The 17,536-nt window shown below is 36.6% G+C and overlaps 1 protein-coding gene across 1 annotated transcript in view; it reads right to left on the bottom strand.

Moving 5' to 3' along the window:
* Positions 1–17,536, bottom strand: part of LOC127654875 (unconventional myosin-XVI-like) — a 277,645-nt gene that overhangs the window by 239,329 nt on the left and 20,780 nt on the right. Inside the window, exon 2 of the mRNA XM_052142405.1 lies at positions 8,212–8,472. Within this exon, the coding sequence (XP_051998365.1) occupies positions 8,212–8,472 (261 nt within the window). The remainder of the gene's footprint in view (positions 1–8,211; positions 8,473–17,536) is intronic.

Raw genomic sequence — 17,536 nt, 5'->3', positions numbered from 1 at the left:
ACCAGGGGTGTCAAACATATGGCCCACCAAGGACTCATCTCCGGCCCGCTGGATGATTTGCGGAAAAAATAAATAAATAATGTTTGAAAACATTTATGTTGATGTAGCTTGTAACTTGGGTAAGATTTATTCATTCTATTATTTTATTAGCAACAGCAGAACAGATAAACATTTAAATGTGTTGTGTTGCATCTAGCTATGCTATAGCTTGCATGATCAGCCACACATGTCTGAGGGTGACACAAGTTCCATGGCCATATGTTCCCTCAGTGAAGTTTCTCCCTCAGAAATAATGACAACCTGGACAGGTCCAAAGATACATTTTAGATGTAATAACTGTTGCATTGTTTGTAAATATTATTGCTTGATTCCCTTCTACTAATTGTGTGTGTATTTGTGATGTAACCTAAATTCTGTGTTTTTCCTTTTGTTCAGAGTTTAAAAATAGCACCCACCAACCCACCAAATGTGGATATTTTATGCACAGTGGTGGGTTATTTCTGTGGTGGTGACAATACAAAAAGTATTAGACATGTGACAAGAAATGCTGTCAGACACCAAGAAAGTTTGTGGAAAAACACTTGATTGTATTTTGAAGAAAAGATGAAAGAAAAGAAGATGATGCGCATATCTGATTCGCAGTGTATTCAGAGACGCTCTGCTGCCCATAAGCGCAACGCTTCTCATTGAACACGTGCATGCAGAATGCTCACTGTTTCTGTGGTTTCAGTCATCTGAAAATGTTTGCAACTGCAAGAACAGTGTCTTCCATGACAACGCTGCTAATTATCTCAGACCTTATCAGGAGGCGCTTAGGAAGTTTAGTTCGCTTGATTTTCATGTTGCAGTTCGCATTTACACGCACTGTGAATGCAACATTGCTTAATTCAAAAATGTTTAGCTGAATACATAACCATACAAACTTAGCAAATTACATGCAGCGACATTAATAAATTGTCAAGTGTGTCATCATAATTGACTACAGCTTCAGAAGTGGTGTTTTATATACCTTTATGAATAACAAAAGGAGATGGTAAAAAAAAGCAAAGTGATGGTGAAACTGAGCATTCACAGCCACTGTGGCCGGTGTGCAAAATAATTTTGTATAATTTTACCCCAGTGTTAGCTATGAAAATATTTTCCTGCTCCAATTTTCCTTTCCTCCGCCGCTGAACTACCAGCATCACTAAAGAAATTATATTTTAAGTTATGAAATTGCAGTCTGAATTGAATATGGTGACATAAATAAAGCATGCACCGTGAAATAACACCAAAACAGCACGCCTTTCTATTGTGTTGTGTTCGCTGGCAGTACTCAACAACAAGCACGGGGACTTGTTTAGTCCGATTCATGACTAAATGACTCTTATGAGCCAGTACTTTTAAAACAGTGATTCACCAGCTCACGAGATCTCATTTTGAGGAATCCTTCAGTGAATGAACTTACTGAATTTCTCGGAGGGGCTGAATGAATATGTGATTTTCTGCAAGTTGCTCTAAGATAATTCATAATGTTATTGCATAAATTTAAATGTAATTTAAACAAAGTTAAAGAATATATATATATATGGATGGTATTGGCGAGAACTCTACTACGGTGTATCCCTCCTCCTTCCCGGGTCTTCAGCACCAGTGTAAAGGGAACAATGGAAAGGAGGAGGCGAGAACCGGCTTGACAACATAAATAATATTTTAATGAAAAACATAACCAAAAGACACAAGCATAAACACACGAATGTCAGCTGTCCGTAAACGATCTCTCTCTCTCGCACCACCATCCGCAGCCAGCCTTAATCCCTCTCAGATGCTTAATTAGCCTGATAAGGGACTGGGCATGCAGAATCAGAATATATATATACTATATAAACTATAGTTTACTAATATTAAATCTGTGGAGTGTTTTTTTTTTTAATGACTTCAAACTAAGTATGTGTAAACTTCTGACTTCAACATATATATATAAATCTCTGATTGATAAATTCACTTGTGTAATGGATTGCTGTGAACTGTATGCCAATGATTGACTTAAGATCAATAATATGGTAATAAACAATACATTGTATTCTAAAGCCGCTTTTATATTGTTTTATCAATGATTAAATCTTCTGCTACAAGAATGTAATGCATTTTAATTATCTGAATATTTTTGTATTTTCTATATATATATATATATATATATATATATATATATATATATATATATATATATATAATTTTTTAATATTTAAAGATAACTATGTATAATTATTTCATCATTATGTATTGAATTATTGTTATATGAGGGGCTTTCTCAGAAAATATTTGTATATGCGATTAATCGCGATTAATTAATCGGGACACCATGTAATCAATTCGATTAAAAATGTTAATCGATTGACAGCCCTAATATATATATATATATATAATTAAGAGAGCACTGCAAAATTATCAGTTTCTCTGGATTTACTATTTATAGGTATGTTCGAGTAAAATATGTTTGATTTATTCTATAAAGTACTTACAACATTTCTCCCAAATTCCAAATAAAAATATTGTCATTTAGAGCACTTATTTGCAGAAAATAACAACTGTTCAAAATAACAAAAAAGATGCAGTGTTTTCAGACCTCGAATAATGCAAAGAAAACAATGTCATATTCATTTGTAAACAAAACAATACTAATTTAATAACTTAGGAAAAGTTCAGAAATCCACATTTGGTGGAATAACCCTGATTTTCAATCACAGCTTTCACGTGTCTTGGCATGCTATATTAGTCTTTCACATTACTGTTGGGTGACTTTATGCCACTCCTGGTGAAAAAATTCAAGAAGCTCGACTTTGTTTGATGGCTTGTGGCCATACATCTTCCTCTTGATCACATTCCAGAGGTTTTAAAAGGGATTCTGGTCTGGAGATTGGGCTGGCCATGACAGGGTCTTGATCTGGTGCTCCTCCATCCACACCTTGATTGACCTGGCTGTGTGGCATGGAGCATTGTTCTGCTGGAAAAACCAAACCTCAGAGTTGAGGAACATTATCAGAGCAGAAGGAAGCAAGCTAATTTCACAGTGGGTGCGAGACACTGTGGCTTGAAGGCCTCTCCAGGTCTCCGTCTAACCATTAGATAACTAGGTGGAGGATCGATGATGATCTGGGGGTGCTTCAGCAAGGCTGGACTCAGGCAGATTCATCTTTGTGAAGAAAGCATGAATCAAGCCACGTACAAGGTTATCCTGGAAGAAAACTTCGGCCCCCAAGCAATGTCTCTTGGTCCAATCAGGCCTGCGACCCAAAATGAGATTGACACCCCTGCCTTAAACCAAAACACAGGCATGGAGCCATAAGAAATCAATATTCTGTGTCACTGACTGGTCAGAAAGCATTTGCAAAAGGACACTGATCACGTTAGTGAGGGTCAGCATGAGCAGAACAAAAACCAATGCCACTGCCAGATTGGTAATTAGTGTTTAGTAGGTGGGCTAAAATTGTCATTCATCCACAGCCAAAGGTGCCATGTTTCCAACAGGCTTTGCCACAGGAACATCAGCTGGTTCCATGGAGCAGCTGAAGCCGGCCAGCAGCCAACAAGGCAGATGCACAAGATGACCTGCAAAGGCTGCTGGGATATGTGACACAGATTTACCCAGACAGCTGGGTAAATGGTTGACAGGGACAGAGGGAAGGAAAAATATGAAGATGAGTGTAACAAAAAATTGAATAGATGAAGACAAAAGGAACAGATGGATCAGTATTAGGAGGTAGTGAAATGTCACCTCACATCAGTAGCAGGCTGTCATAAGCTTCAATCAAAACGTAGTAGTTAAATGCTAACCTCCTACAATTATTCCCCATAAAGCCACATGAAACGGCTTTTGCAATGCATTTAACTTCAATAATAAGACATATTTCCAATAAAAAAAAAATATTCTCCAAGAAACAATGTAGGCCGGGGCATTATTTTATCCAACCTGATTTTGTTATATTTGATTGCGTTGAAACATATTAGGAAGGGGTCCACGATATATTGGAGTCCAATATATAATTGGCTGATTACTGGGAGACTCAAATAATTTTATTATGACAGCAATAGTGGATTTACTGCAGATATATATATATATATATATATATATATATATATATATATATATATATATATATTTTGGGGGCTCGTTTTAATCTAGTTTCTCAGTTTTAAGTAACAATATGGCATTTTTAAGAAATAGGTGGCATAAATATTACACCATGTATGGAGAAATTTGTGATTGCATTGTGTTTGAATTTTGTGCTTTGTTGTTTAATGTGCTGTTAATTTATCCTCCCATTTTGGCTTAATTCATTAAATCCATTTGACGTTCATTATTCTCTGTTAAATTTTGTGATTTATCAGGATTATCATAAATACACGATACGATTTATTCAATTGTAATGCAATGTATTTATCATTCAAATCAGCATCCCTCTGTTATATAGACAAACTTCTGGTTCACGTTACATCTGCCAAACCTTAAATAGCAGCAGTTAAAATTTGGTCAGATATTGTGAAATCCAAATTCCAAGTTTTAAACAACAACTATTTTGTTATTTTGGTAGTTTTTAATTTATTTGATAGCAGCACCAGTTTACATGGTAAAAACTTAAAATGTAAAATGATCGGTCATCAGTATGGACCACAATGAGTGAATTATCCATCTCAGCCACAAAATTCCATATTGATGCATCCCTAATGTTATGATTTTATTGGTTAATATTTTTTGTACATCATCAAAAATACTTTTTTTTAAGTAGAGATATTTATTGCATTTAGTTTTTATTGTTTTCTCAAAACATTATAATAAACATTTATTGTATTTATTTATTTTACTTTAGAACAACACGCACTGCTATAATGTGCACAGTAATACTGGGTATATTTATTAGAAGTCAAGATTTTAATTGTTTAATGGAACTTAATATAATGAAATAATTGTTCAATCTTTTATATCCATCTTATTCAGATAACAGATATTGCATTTCCCACTTTCCTTTGTTAGCAGAGACAATTTTTAAAACATCTGTATCACACAGGAAATTAGTCTGTATGACTTTAAAATTGTCTGAGTACTTACTTATGAACGAGAACAGATAGTGGGTGATATAAAATGTTTTACGTTCTCCTCTGAAGGATGCCACTATATTACAAATGAGAGAGCTCCAACCTGCATACGAAGAATAAGAATAGCTCTGCCACTCCCTACCACAAAGTCACAGGCAGAAATAGCTTACTTGGGTTGAATACATTTTGCCTGCGCTATTGCTCAAGATGGCAGAAGATGGCCAGTCACCCAGTCTTGCAAAAGCTCTTGTTTAGATTACTTTTGCCTGTTCCAGGAGAGGCATGGCACACTCAGAATATTAGCTTTTTGACTTGCCAATAATCAGCTTGAGAAATGGACTAATACTCGGCAGCTAATGGCAACTCCTGTGACAGTTTGACTCTCTGAAAATTAGTTTGGCCTTTTTCACTGGTTCGCTAGCTGACTAAGCCACTCTCTCTCCCCCTCTCTCTCTCAGATACTCATACACACACAAACAATCACAAGCACATATAAAAAAAGACACCCAATTCCATTTAATTTGGTTATTTAATGTCATAAGTGAGATAAACGTTATGATAATCACATTGTGTTACACTGCAAAATATTATTTTCAAGACAAGTATTTTCATCTTGTTTTCCGGTAAAAATAACGAAACATTCTTAAAATGTGATTTATTTACTTGACAAGCAAACTGGCATAAGATTTAATGTCTTGTTTTGAGAGAAATCTAATAAAATTTTGTGAACTTTAGACTTGGAAAAAGTTTTTTGGTGGGATTTGTTTCATGCATCTTTATGTTGTGCTTTTATTTTGAAGTTTGGTGTCCATCTTGCCTTCTTGTTTTGTTCATATCCCTCCCTATTGTTTTCAGAGCTGAACTTCTTGCCTGTTAATAAAGGATGTTCTTTAGGTATGCAGTTGTGTAGTATACATTTCGGACATACTACACTGGTGGCCAAAAGTTTGGAATAATGTACAGATTTTGATCTTATGAAAGAAATTGGTACTTTTATTCACCAAAGTAGCATTCAACTGATAGTCAGGACATTAGTAATGTGAAGCATTACTATAACAATTTGAAAGAACTACATCAAAGAGTTATCATCAAAAATTCCCTCCTACGGAAGAACGCGATAGAGCCTGTTCCTCCAGCCGATATGAAGAAGGGGTTTTTAAAGACCCTACTTCATGATTCCCAAAAAAGAATGCAGGTTGTGGCCAATCTTGGAGCTGCGATTTCTGAACCGGGCTTTGCACAGACTCCCATTCAAGATGCTGATGCACAAAACGCATTTTAGCGAGCGTCCGGCATCAAAATTGGTTTGCGACAGTAGACCTGAAGGATGCATACTTCCATGCTTAGGTTTTACCTCGACATAGACCCTTCCTGTGGTTTACTTTCAAAGGCCGGGCATACCAGTAAAAGGTCCTCCACTTCGGTCTATCCCTGTCACCTCGTGCCTTCACAAAGGCCGTAGAGGCAGCACTTGCTCCGTTAAGGGAAATGGGCATCCGCATTCTCGATGACTGGCAGATCCTAACTCACTCACAGGATTTTTTGTGTGCACACAAGGACCTTGTGCTCTGGCACCTCAGCCGGCTGGGGCTTCGGGTCAACTGGGAAAAGAGCAATCTCTCCCCAGTTCAGAGCATCTCTTTTCTCGGTATGGAGTTAGACTCGGTCTCAATGAGGGAGTGCCTCACGAACGCCTCACCGGCAGTGGTAGACATGATCACTCAGGCCAGGGCTCCCTCAACGAGGCGCCTGTATGACCTGAAGTGACTCCCAGGAGCGACCCCTAGTGTGACTAATTTGACACACCGTCTCGTTCCCTCCACCAGGGAAATGAGGTTACGTCAGTAACCATGATGATTTGCAGATTATTGGCATTCTAGCTATCAGTTTGACCAGATACTCATGACATTTCACCCCGCACTTCCTGTAGCACTTGCCATAGATGTGGCTATCTTGTCAAGCATGTCTCATGCACCTTACAGTCTAGCTGATCCCACAAAAGCTCAATTGGGTTAAGATCCATAACACTCTTTTCCAATTATCTGTTGTCCAATGTTCTTTGCCAACTCTAAACTTTTCTTTTTGTTTTTCTGTTTCAAAAGTGTCTTTTTCTTTGCAATTCTTCCCATAAGGTCTGCACCCCTGAGTCTTCTCTTTAGAATTCAATGAAGCTGTCAGCTTAGGACATGGAAGGCATCTATTTCTCAAACTAGAGACACTGATGTACTTATCCTCTTGTTTAGTTGTAAATCTGGCCTTCCATATCTCTTGCTGTCCTTGTTAGAGCCAGTTATTCTCATACACCTATATATGGAATCTTCAATTTCAAGCATTGTATAGCCTTCATTCCTCAAAACAATGATTGACTGATGAGTTTCTAGAGAAAGTTGTTTATTTTTTCCCATTTTTTACCTAATATTGACCTTAAGACATGCCAGTCTATTGCATACTGTGGTACCTCAAAAACAAACACAAAGACAATGTTAAGCTTAATTTAACAAACCAAATATCTTTCAACTGTGTTTGATATAATAGCAAGTGATTTTCTAGTACCAAATTAGCAATTCAGCATGAATACTCAATGATAAGGTGTTTGAGTGATGGCTACTGGACAAGGGGCCTGTCTAGATTTTATCAAAAATTACTGTTTTCAAATAGTGATGGTACTGTTTTTTACATCAGTAATGTCCTGACCACACTTTGTGATCAGTTGAATTCCACTTTGGTGAATTAAAGTACCAATTTCCTTCAGAAACAGCAAATTCTGTACATTATTCCAAACTTTTGGATGCAAGTGTACATGTTGAATGTGGGCATTTCTTTTTGAGCCCCTTGTTGAGCATTGAATGTTGTCTTTTTTTTTAATCAAATCATGTTCTGAAGCATGTTATTTGCCCTGTATTTTCAGTGTCTTGTGCCATGCTTGTAAGGCATTCCATTGTGCTCGGTTTAGCTATTTTTACCACATGAGCGTATCCTGTGTGAATGACCCCTTAAATAGTTTGCACATTTGAGTGTCAACTTCACACAGCACAGGACTAACTTTTTGTTAAAAGTTCATAGATTCCAACATTAATCCAAGACAACAGACAAATATTTCTGTCATGGTTTAATGGAAAAAAAAATTTGTACACCTACCCTCTTTGTCATCGTGCCGTATGATTGCGTCCTGGATGACATCTGAGAGTGAAAATCTGATTCTTTGTTTTTTGCGGAGAGTGGACCGAGGCTTGGATAAGCTCTGCTTCTGTAACGATTGTTCCCGCTCATAGTAGACCCGCACTTGCTCACAGCGCATGCGTCTGACCAGCCTCTGGCGCTGGCCCAATGGCAGAGACTCAAGCAGACACTGGTCTATCTCCATGTTCTGCCTGAACACATTACATAGCTGAAAACAACCTAGAAAGAGCGAAAGAGGAGATGGTTTGGGGAAGGTCAGGTGGGAGAGATAAGGGCAGGGAAAAGTGGGAACATGAGGAAGGAATGAAAGAAGGTGAGGACAGAGGGAATAGAAGAGAAAAAAATCTGTTAATCGCAGACATAGCTAGGCTGCATTTAAAGTAATGATGTGCGAGACTAGTCGACTAGTTGACTAAACGGTTCTGATGCTGTTAATTTCTAGTTGGTTAATATTTCCACCCATTAATCTGATCAACATTTTTACACATTTACGTTTGGCTTTATATTTTTACAGAGGCTGTGCTTAAATTAATCATTCAAATAATATTTTAAAAAGAGAATATCTGGAGCAGAAACAAAGTTTATTTTCAACTCAGGCTGCGCATGCTTCTTTCTTCTCTCACTTATGGCACGTACAGGAAAATGTCCTCGCTAGACGAGCAAACTCAGCAAAGTAGTTATGAAATCACAAGTCCCTTTAGAATCTTCTTTAATTCTGTGCATGCTTGCATGTTATTTTTCCTATATGAAGGCTTTTTTTTAGCGCAGGATAGTCGCCTCAGGTGAGTCAAGTCCCGTCTTTCACTGGACCATGTCGACTTGTTAATTTTGCTCATCCAAAAAATTATGCTAATGATTTATTATTTATTTATTTTCAACGAGGTGCTGACTGTTTAACTTAATCTTTTATTCTGTGTGCACGTCATGTTTAGAATACATTAGGTTTATTTTAGGCTACATCACAGACCAATTTTTTCTATCGTATAGCTACTTTTTTATTTTTTTTACATCGTAACTGTTATTGGTTAATGTTCTTTACCAAACAGCTGTCATATTAGATCAATGGCACGACTGTACATCGTGAAATATGTGCAAATTTTCAGCAAATTTTTCCTCTCACGTAGATTTGTCTTACCCTGTCTGTTAATTGTTTTCAACAATGTCCTGACTGTTTTATTATGTTAAGTAACTTTTACTTGGTGAATTCCATTTAGAACAGGCTTGGTTGCTCTATTGGTCCTGCAATATTCATTCAATTGTTTTCAATAAATATGCCTGTTATATATTCGCAAACGTTGATTCAGTGAATGCGTGTCATGATCTTTATCTAATGTAAATTGATCATAATGCAAGGCGAGCACATCAGATAAATGGCCCTTTTCAGTGGAATTTAGCATCAGATTTGAATAGATTTTTTCTTTACTTTTCTGAAGTTTGGTTTCTTTTTAGACTAGTCAACTAGTCAACTTCAAAATTTCAATTTAAATGTCATTTAAATTAGTCATTCACCACGCATTCTGTATTTTTTCCTCATTCAAAAAGTTTTATTTCTAAAGAAATTAATTGTAAATTTGAGACAAATATAAAATCATGAGCACTCACATGAGAAGAGGACTACAGTAAAATCAGTAAATTATGTATACATTTTAATTTATAAATAGAGAGGGTACCCTTATGAGGGCCGCCATTTTAGAATCACATGACAAGCTGAATATTACTTGCTTAATCTGTCCTGTTATTGGACACTTTCACTCATGGATTACTATAATCATGTCTGATTGTGAATACTGAATTTCTACTATGGCATTGATCACTGAAAACATTTGCGTTTGAATGATGCTGCACCCAGACCCCTAGGTGTCAGTGTAACTCAAAGATGACACGCATAAAAAATTAATGAGTGCACCTTTAAATGTGTTTACTTATGATTTGCACTAAAATATGAACTTTGATGGTGATGGGAAGGTGCATACTTTAAAGAAAGTAGTAAGATGCACAGGTGTATTGACACAACCATGCCATAAAATTGTGCATTGACACCAAAGACCACTTTGTCTTAATACCACAGCAAAATGGACCCTTAAATCAGTGCACTTGCCGATTTCCTGGCTATGCCCTTGGGTTTCCGAAATCTAGGATGGTAGGGTAAGAGTAATTTATATTCATGGGGAAAGCGATACCTGATCGGAAGATTCAGTAACATTCTTATGGAAAGTAAACTATAATGCAAACCTAACCATACCTCTACACCTAATCCTAACAAATTAAATTGTGGTTTACTCATAATATGAAAGACTCTTTCACTGCCATCCTACATTTTGGAAACCCATCCCCCAGACAGCTATTTTCTGTAGGCAGTAGTCATGCAAGTACAGCTCCTATCCACCTTGAATAACTTATGTCAAATAACCAATCAAATTTAACAACAATGGTGTCATACATTTAGCATTTTGTATTTTTCAAGCTGGTCCAGCTAATGCATGTGTGTAATCTAATGCCTCAATCAAAAGGGCAATTGGCCCTTTTAACTGAAAGTCCGAACCTCCAAACATCTCCTATTTTGTATCACATAGGGTTATGGAAATGATCTGCCCAAAAAGCATGCATGGCATGCATAGTTGCAAAATTTACCTGAAACAGTTGAACATCCAGGTGCAACCTTTGTCACATCATTTACATCATACTACATTTGGAATGCACTAATCCAAGTCTTGCAGATTATATAGTATGGATAGTATAGGAATCGGGCTTCAGACATTGTCTCTATTTTCACACTAAAACAAGGTCAAGACTGATGCTTGTCTAGAAAAAGTCTGTGTATTCTCAAAGCTCAGTCCATTCAAATGTAATCTGGCACAGTGTGCTGAGTCTGTTTAACCTTGAAAGAGAGCCGAGATTCTCCCTAGCATGGCATAAAGCCAACTCTCTCCTTTTACACACTGTACAGCAGAGCAGTGTTGGCTAAAAGCACTGGGATCTACAGGGGGCCATAAATTAGATTGAAAACTGCACCCACAGTGACAAAGAAACATGAATTAATACAAAAATACAGAGAGGGATGTGTCCCAAACAAGCCAAGACAAGGAAGAACTTGTAATTAAAGGCTGTGCATTAGTTGTATATGGTTTGTGAGCAACGTTGCAATTTGCAGCAATAATATAGACATGAATTGATGTACAGTCGCATATGTGCACATACTGTGTATTTAACAATGGCTTCAAATGTGGCTGAATAAAAAGAGAAAATAATCCAAATTCAGCTTAAATTAATATAATACAAGTTAAGCTCAATTTACAGCATTTGTGGCATAATACTAATTACCACAAATAGTGGATTTTACTGATAACGATAACTAAGTAGGGCAGTACCTGCCGATAACCGATTAATCAACCGATTGTTTTTAAAATTGATAATGAATGGAAAAATAACACTCAAAGTAAAATAGTGCTGAACTTTATTACAAAAATAAACAGTACTGACTGAACCATGAAAATGTATTGTACTTTTTTAAATGAAATAAAAATATAAATATTAATATATATTAACTAATATTTGAATTTTAAAGTCAGCTGATTTTTAAATTGACATTGTTTCCTTAGTCCACAAGAGGGCGCAATAAATACTTATATTATTGCATGGAACATTCCTAACCTGGCTGTTAAAAAAAAAGAGCATTTCATTTTCATATAATGTGCATAAAATAAACAAATACAAAGTTTTAGTCAGTCCATATTCTCAAACGTTAAGTCAAAAGTAAAATGAAGAGGGGGGAAATGCTTTAATAGACAGTTTACATGGTGTTACACTTACGATTCCTACTACTCCAGACTCAAGCTTCATAATAACAGCAAAATACCAGATTGTTTTTTTTATTCAGTACAGTTGTATGTAGAGTAGAAATATTCACAGCAGTAGTATTCAGCTGAACTCGGTGGTGAAGCGGCTCAGACTATGAGCCCAGACCAGGGGCTGTTCAAAAAGATGGAACACAACAGACTGGAACCGAACTTGGTGAGGATCTTGAGACACATATTTCCAAGTTGAACATCTTTCCTGACAAAGCATTTAAACAACTCATTGCTTAATCTGAGAAAGCTTCCACCAACTGTAAGGGGCTGTTCACACTAAACGCTTTTGCAACCATCCATTTGTTTTTCGATGTAAACACGCGCTAGACGAACGTCTTGGTTTCAATTTCTTTTTGTTTATTCATAGCCTCGTGCCCTTTTTAAGATGATGTGTACAATTAAAAATAACTTTAAAAGCATATTGAGACACCTGCTTTCTGTTAAACTTTATTTGTTGCACTGTGTCTAGCCTTTATTAGTGCAAGAATGTGATCGATCTGAAGTCATCGTATTACAGTGAGGGTAATTTATTTTTAAATAGTAATAAGATTTTTTTCTGATTTGTTTAAACGTTTGTCTTGACTGCATGAAGATATTAATTTGCTTTCTCATGTCACTAGCTTCAAATATGCAACTATGCTGGCTAACGAATGCATAAACATGACCAGCTAGATATAAACTAAGGCAAATAGATGGTAATAGATGTTAACAATCATGACATTTAAACATTTGGGTACTACTTGTTCTGACCGCTTGAGGTTAGCTTTAATGTTAGCGACCTCTCAGCCATGTCGGCAATCATACTGCTGTTCTCTACTAATGCAGCATCTAACAAATTAATTACTTCATAATGATAACGTGTACTGTAGTGAACTGTATAAAAACCTTTTCATTGTTGATCTTTTAAATCTGCATCTGAAGTGTTCTGCTCCATGCAGTGTAGTCACACATGTCAAAACAAACACCTCATGGCATCAGTGAAGTGATTGTTTTAATTTTGCTACATGTAAGCGCAGTGCAGTCCTAGCAGGAAGACTAGCAGCTGTACATCATCGCACCATAAGCTGGGTAATTCCTAGCCAATCACATGTAAGTCATTGCTTTATAAGTCTACTCACAATCGTTGACTTGCTGTTTCAGTGCGCTAACACAGAAACCTCCACCACCCCACCACCACCAGTTGAGTCCTGTCCTGCACTGGGGTAGGGATCCTAACCCCTGCCTCCTATCTATATCTATAACCGGCAGCATATGACAGTTCCGAGTACAACTTCTTCGGACAGCTAGACGCCCCGTCAAATGCCTACGCCAAAGAGAGAGATTACTTTTCGGTTTTATATTCATCAAATAAATGTCATCTTAAATTTCACTGAAGTCTGCGAGTCTTCCTGATAGAAATTAGATTATGCCACAAATGCTGTCGACTGACCTTAACTTGTTTTGAACCCAGAAAATTCCTTTAAGAAGCTTTTCATAAGTAAAATATTTAATTAAATTATGCAAAACTAGGCATAAGCACAGTGTTATATAAAATATAAATAATTTTATAATTAACTATATATCATGATATCGATATTTATCACGATATTCAATCACATTTGCACATTGCACATTTTTTTACATTTCCAAAAAATAATATATAAATTATATATATCAATTATTTTCATATTTCTTTACATACAGATATCCAAGTATGGGGGCATAGAAGCCCTTGTGACTGGGGAATGATACTGTATGGGAGTTCAGGGGTATCTCCAGAGAGAAACGTTTGAAAATGTAAAAGTCTTTAATCCTTGTCAGAGATGATGAAATCTGAATAATTTCACAACATTAGAACAGAAATCTATTTGTTTATTATTAAAGGCTTGGAACATGCTGATAAATAAAACTAAATTTAGAAAGAAAAAACATTATGGTCTAAAGGCGCTCTGGAAACACGCACCTCATGTTTACATACATGTGAGGAAAAGAGGAAGTGGGTGTGGACCGGGACAGGGCATCAGTGAAGCGTGTTTCAGTGCTAGAGAAAAATATTCAAGAACACAGCGCAGAAAGATCAGATATTATGTAACCGGCACTGATGTTTTGTCGCGCTGCTCACTATAAACGATGAGAGGGCGTAACAGTCATCATGATGTCTTGCAGTCTAGATGGAATCAATCTTGGATCCGGAATGCGATGACCTGCGTAGCGGGGGCAATAGCAACTTCATACAAACTGAGGGCTGCGTTTCCACTGACGCGGAGGAAATCTGCACAAAGCCACTCCCAACGCTAGGTAACCACTTGCCACGTGCTGCTGTCAATTTTACAATCCACCTTGCGAGCTTGACGCATTCCTTCCATAGGAAGGAATTGAAAGCGCTCGCTCAAATTCGCAAACTGCTAGCGTTTTTAGCAACACGCAGGTCTAGATATAGAACACAGGCTAAATATTGAAAATTACTCAAAAGCTTATCGTTGATATCATGGAGTTTTTTTATCACGATAAATATTGATATTGTTTTATCACCCAGCCCTAACATTACCATTAAATTACTTCTACCATGATATAAGATTTTGGTCTAATCCATTACAATTGATGCATGCTACATGAATACATCAGATATAAAATCACTGCTTTCTAACTTTTGGAGGGAGGGGGCTTTCACCACTTTCATTGATAGACAGTATATACAGTACAGTACAGAGATTTAAACCTGCATCTGTAGCATGAGCACCAAGGCTCAATATGTCTGGAGCAAGTGTGCTAACAATTAGGCCATGGCTCCCATGCTCTTTATGTATTCATTTATTTATTTTAAAGAAGCACTGGAAACATTGGTATTTCACTCACGGTCACAAGTGGATATATCACCATTTCCATTTAAGAGGAATTTTTTATGCAGATAAATAATTGAAGGTTTGTAACGTTTGAGTCAGTGTGGCTGCCCTTCTCCTCAAGGTTCATTTGCTGCAATCACAGAGCTGCTCAGTCATTCTCTCACAGGTTTCATCTGAGCCACTGCCAGACACACACATCATACATTATGAAGTCATTCACCACCATCTCACAGAGAGAGAGAGATGAATGAGAAATCCCATATAGAAGATGAACTCATATTAGGAAAAGAGGTTGAGTGAGAAAGCATTAAATCTAGAGCTTTAAAGTTTGTGAGGATTATAAAAAGTTTGTTTGACCTTGCTGATCTGGCCACTTCTATCATATTAATCATGGGACATCAATCCCCTTCCCTTAGGCTGTGTTTTAGGAACAAGCGTGAGAAGGACGACTCTCTCTCTCTCTCAAACAGGCCTCTGTGCAAAGCTGTAATTACTCAGATAATTCAGGTCACCGGAAGCCCTTCAGCCAGGGAAATAAAAGTTTCAAATGTAGACAAGTTAAAGAGGGAGCTCCTTTTTTGTCCTTTAACACTCACTCTCACACATACACACACACACACACACAGACTCTTGGTGCTCTCTCTCTCTCTCTCTCTCTCTCTCTCTCTCTCCAACATTTGGCACGCCTGTTACACTGAGAGCAAAAAAACCCACTTAAGATGCTGCTTTTTCCCCAGTGTCTCACTGACATTCCTCATTTCTATTCTATTGTATTCTATTCTATTTATGAAACAGAAAATGATGAAGACAGAAAGACGCTATTCCATTCTATTTTATTCTATTCATAGAATTGAAAGGATCAAATATATTCCAAAAGCATTCTATTCTATTCTATTCATGGAACAACATCTGATGACGACAGAAATATTCTGTTCTATTCTATTCTATCCTATTCATGGAACTGAATCTTATCAAGAGACAAATAGTCTATTCTATCAATAGATTATATATCAAATGTATTCAGAAAGCATTATATTATATTCTGTTCTACTCTATTTTACTCTAATCTAATTATATTTATGGAATTGAATATGATGTAGACACACAGACTGTTCCAATCTATTCTATTCAATTCATGGAACTGAAAGGCTCAAATGTATTCCAAAATGACTTGATTCTATTCTATTCATGGAACTGAAAGGCTCAGATTTATTCCAAAATGACTTGAGTCTATTCTATTCATGGAAAAGTATATTATAAAGGCTGGTAGGTTCCATTCTATTATATTATTTTCATGGAACTGAACCTTATCAAGAGAGAAAGAATATATTATATTCTATTGATGTAACTGACAGGATAAAATATAATCAGAAATCATTCTATTTTTGTTCCATTCTATTGTATTATTTCAAGCATTTTATAGCCTTCATTCCTCAAAACAATGATTTACTGATGAGTTTCTAGAGAAAGCTGTTTCTTTTTTGCCATTTTTGACCTAACATTGACCTTAAGACATATTAAGACAAATAGTGATGGTGCTGTTTTTTTACATCAGTAATGCCTGACTATATTTTGTGATCAGTCGAATACCACTTTGGAGATTTAAAGTACCAATTTCCTACTGAAAAGCTAAATCTGTACATTATTCCAAACTTTTGGCCACCAATGTATGTGTGTGTGTATATATATATATATATATATATATATATATATATATATATATATATATATATATATACATGTGTGTATGCATGCGTGGGCATGTTTATGTGGTTTATGAGGACAAATTTTTAGGTTACAAACTTTTCAACTTTTCAGTTCTGTTACTTTATAACTGTCTGCTACCTAAATAACTGCTATGTGCATAGAACACTATCTTATAGTATGTTATGTTTAAATTTTTTTTTGCACTACTGTGTACTGGTCGGCGCTGCACTGTGTCTATTGTCCTGTTCACTGTCAGAAATTTGTTGTACTGTCCTGTACTTTTTGCACATGTTTGCACGTGCACTTTATATAGGTATATATAGGTATTTTATATAGGCATTTTTATAGACATGCTGCAATTAAAAGTTGGGGAAAATCTTCTGCTGTTTTTCAGTCGACTTTAATTATAGGATCAAATGGGCAGATTCTATATAATGTTAACTTTACTGGCAAAATAAACCTGTGTAGATAAGACACTATACATACAGATATAAAACAAATTGAATGCTGAGAATGATTACATCTAAAAGATGCTTCTCCTACATTCAGATTATGTGAATGTAGCCTTGGCAAGGAGGAGTTGATGTCGTCAGACTGTGTCCAATGATCATTGGGTGTTTCAACCCTGTACCGCAACACCCTCCCATTGGTGGCCATATCACTGACCATCTCCTCCTCCTGGCTTCCAGCTTGGCTCTTCTCTCCTGTTCCATAGCCAGCAAGAGGCTCTTTCTGCTGCCTTCCCCATCCTGTGAACTGCTGTCTTCCTCTCCTTTCCTATCATTCCAATGGCTGTGAACATTCTCTATACTGACTCGGCAGAGAATCCTCTACAGCCAACCTCAAATGGGAACTGTCACGCCTGCCATCCTTTTCTCCCAACAGTCTTGCAAAATATCCTGGTAT

This window comes from Xyrauchen texanus, chromosome 14 (assembly GCF_025860055.1).
Source record: "Xyrauchen texanus isolate HMW12.3.18 chromosome 14, RBS_HiC_50CHRs, whole genome shotgun sequence".
NCBI classification, from domain to species: domain Eukaryota; kingdom Metazoa; phylum Chordata; class Actinopteri; order Cypriniformes; family Catostomidae; genus Xyrauchen; species Xyrauchen texanus.
This window is presented reverse-complemented; position numbering and strand designations above follow the sequence as displayed.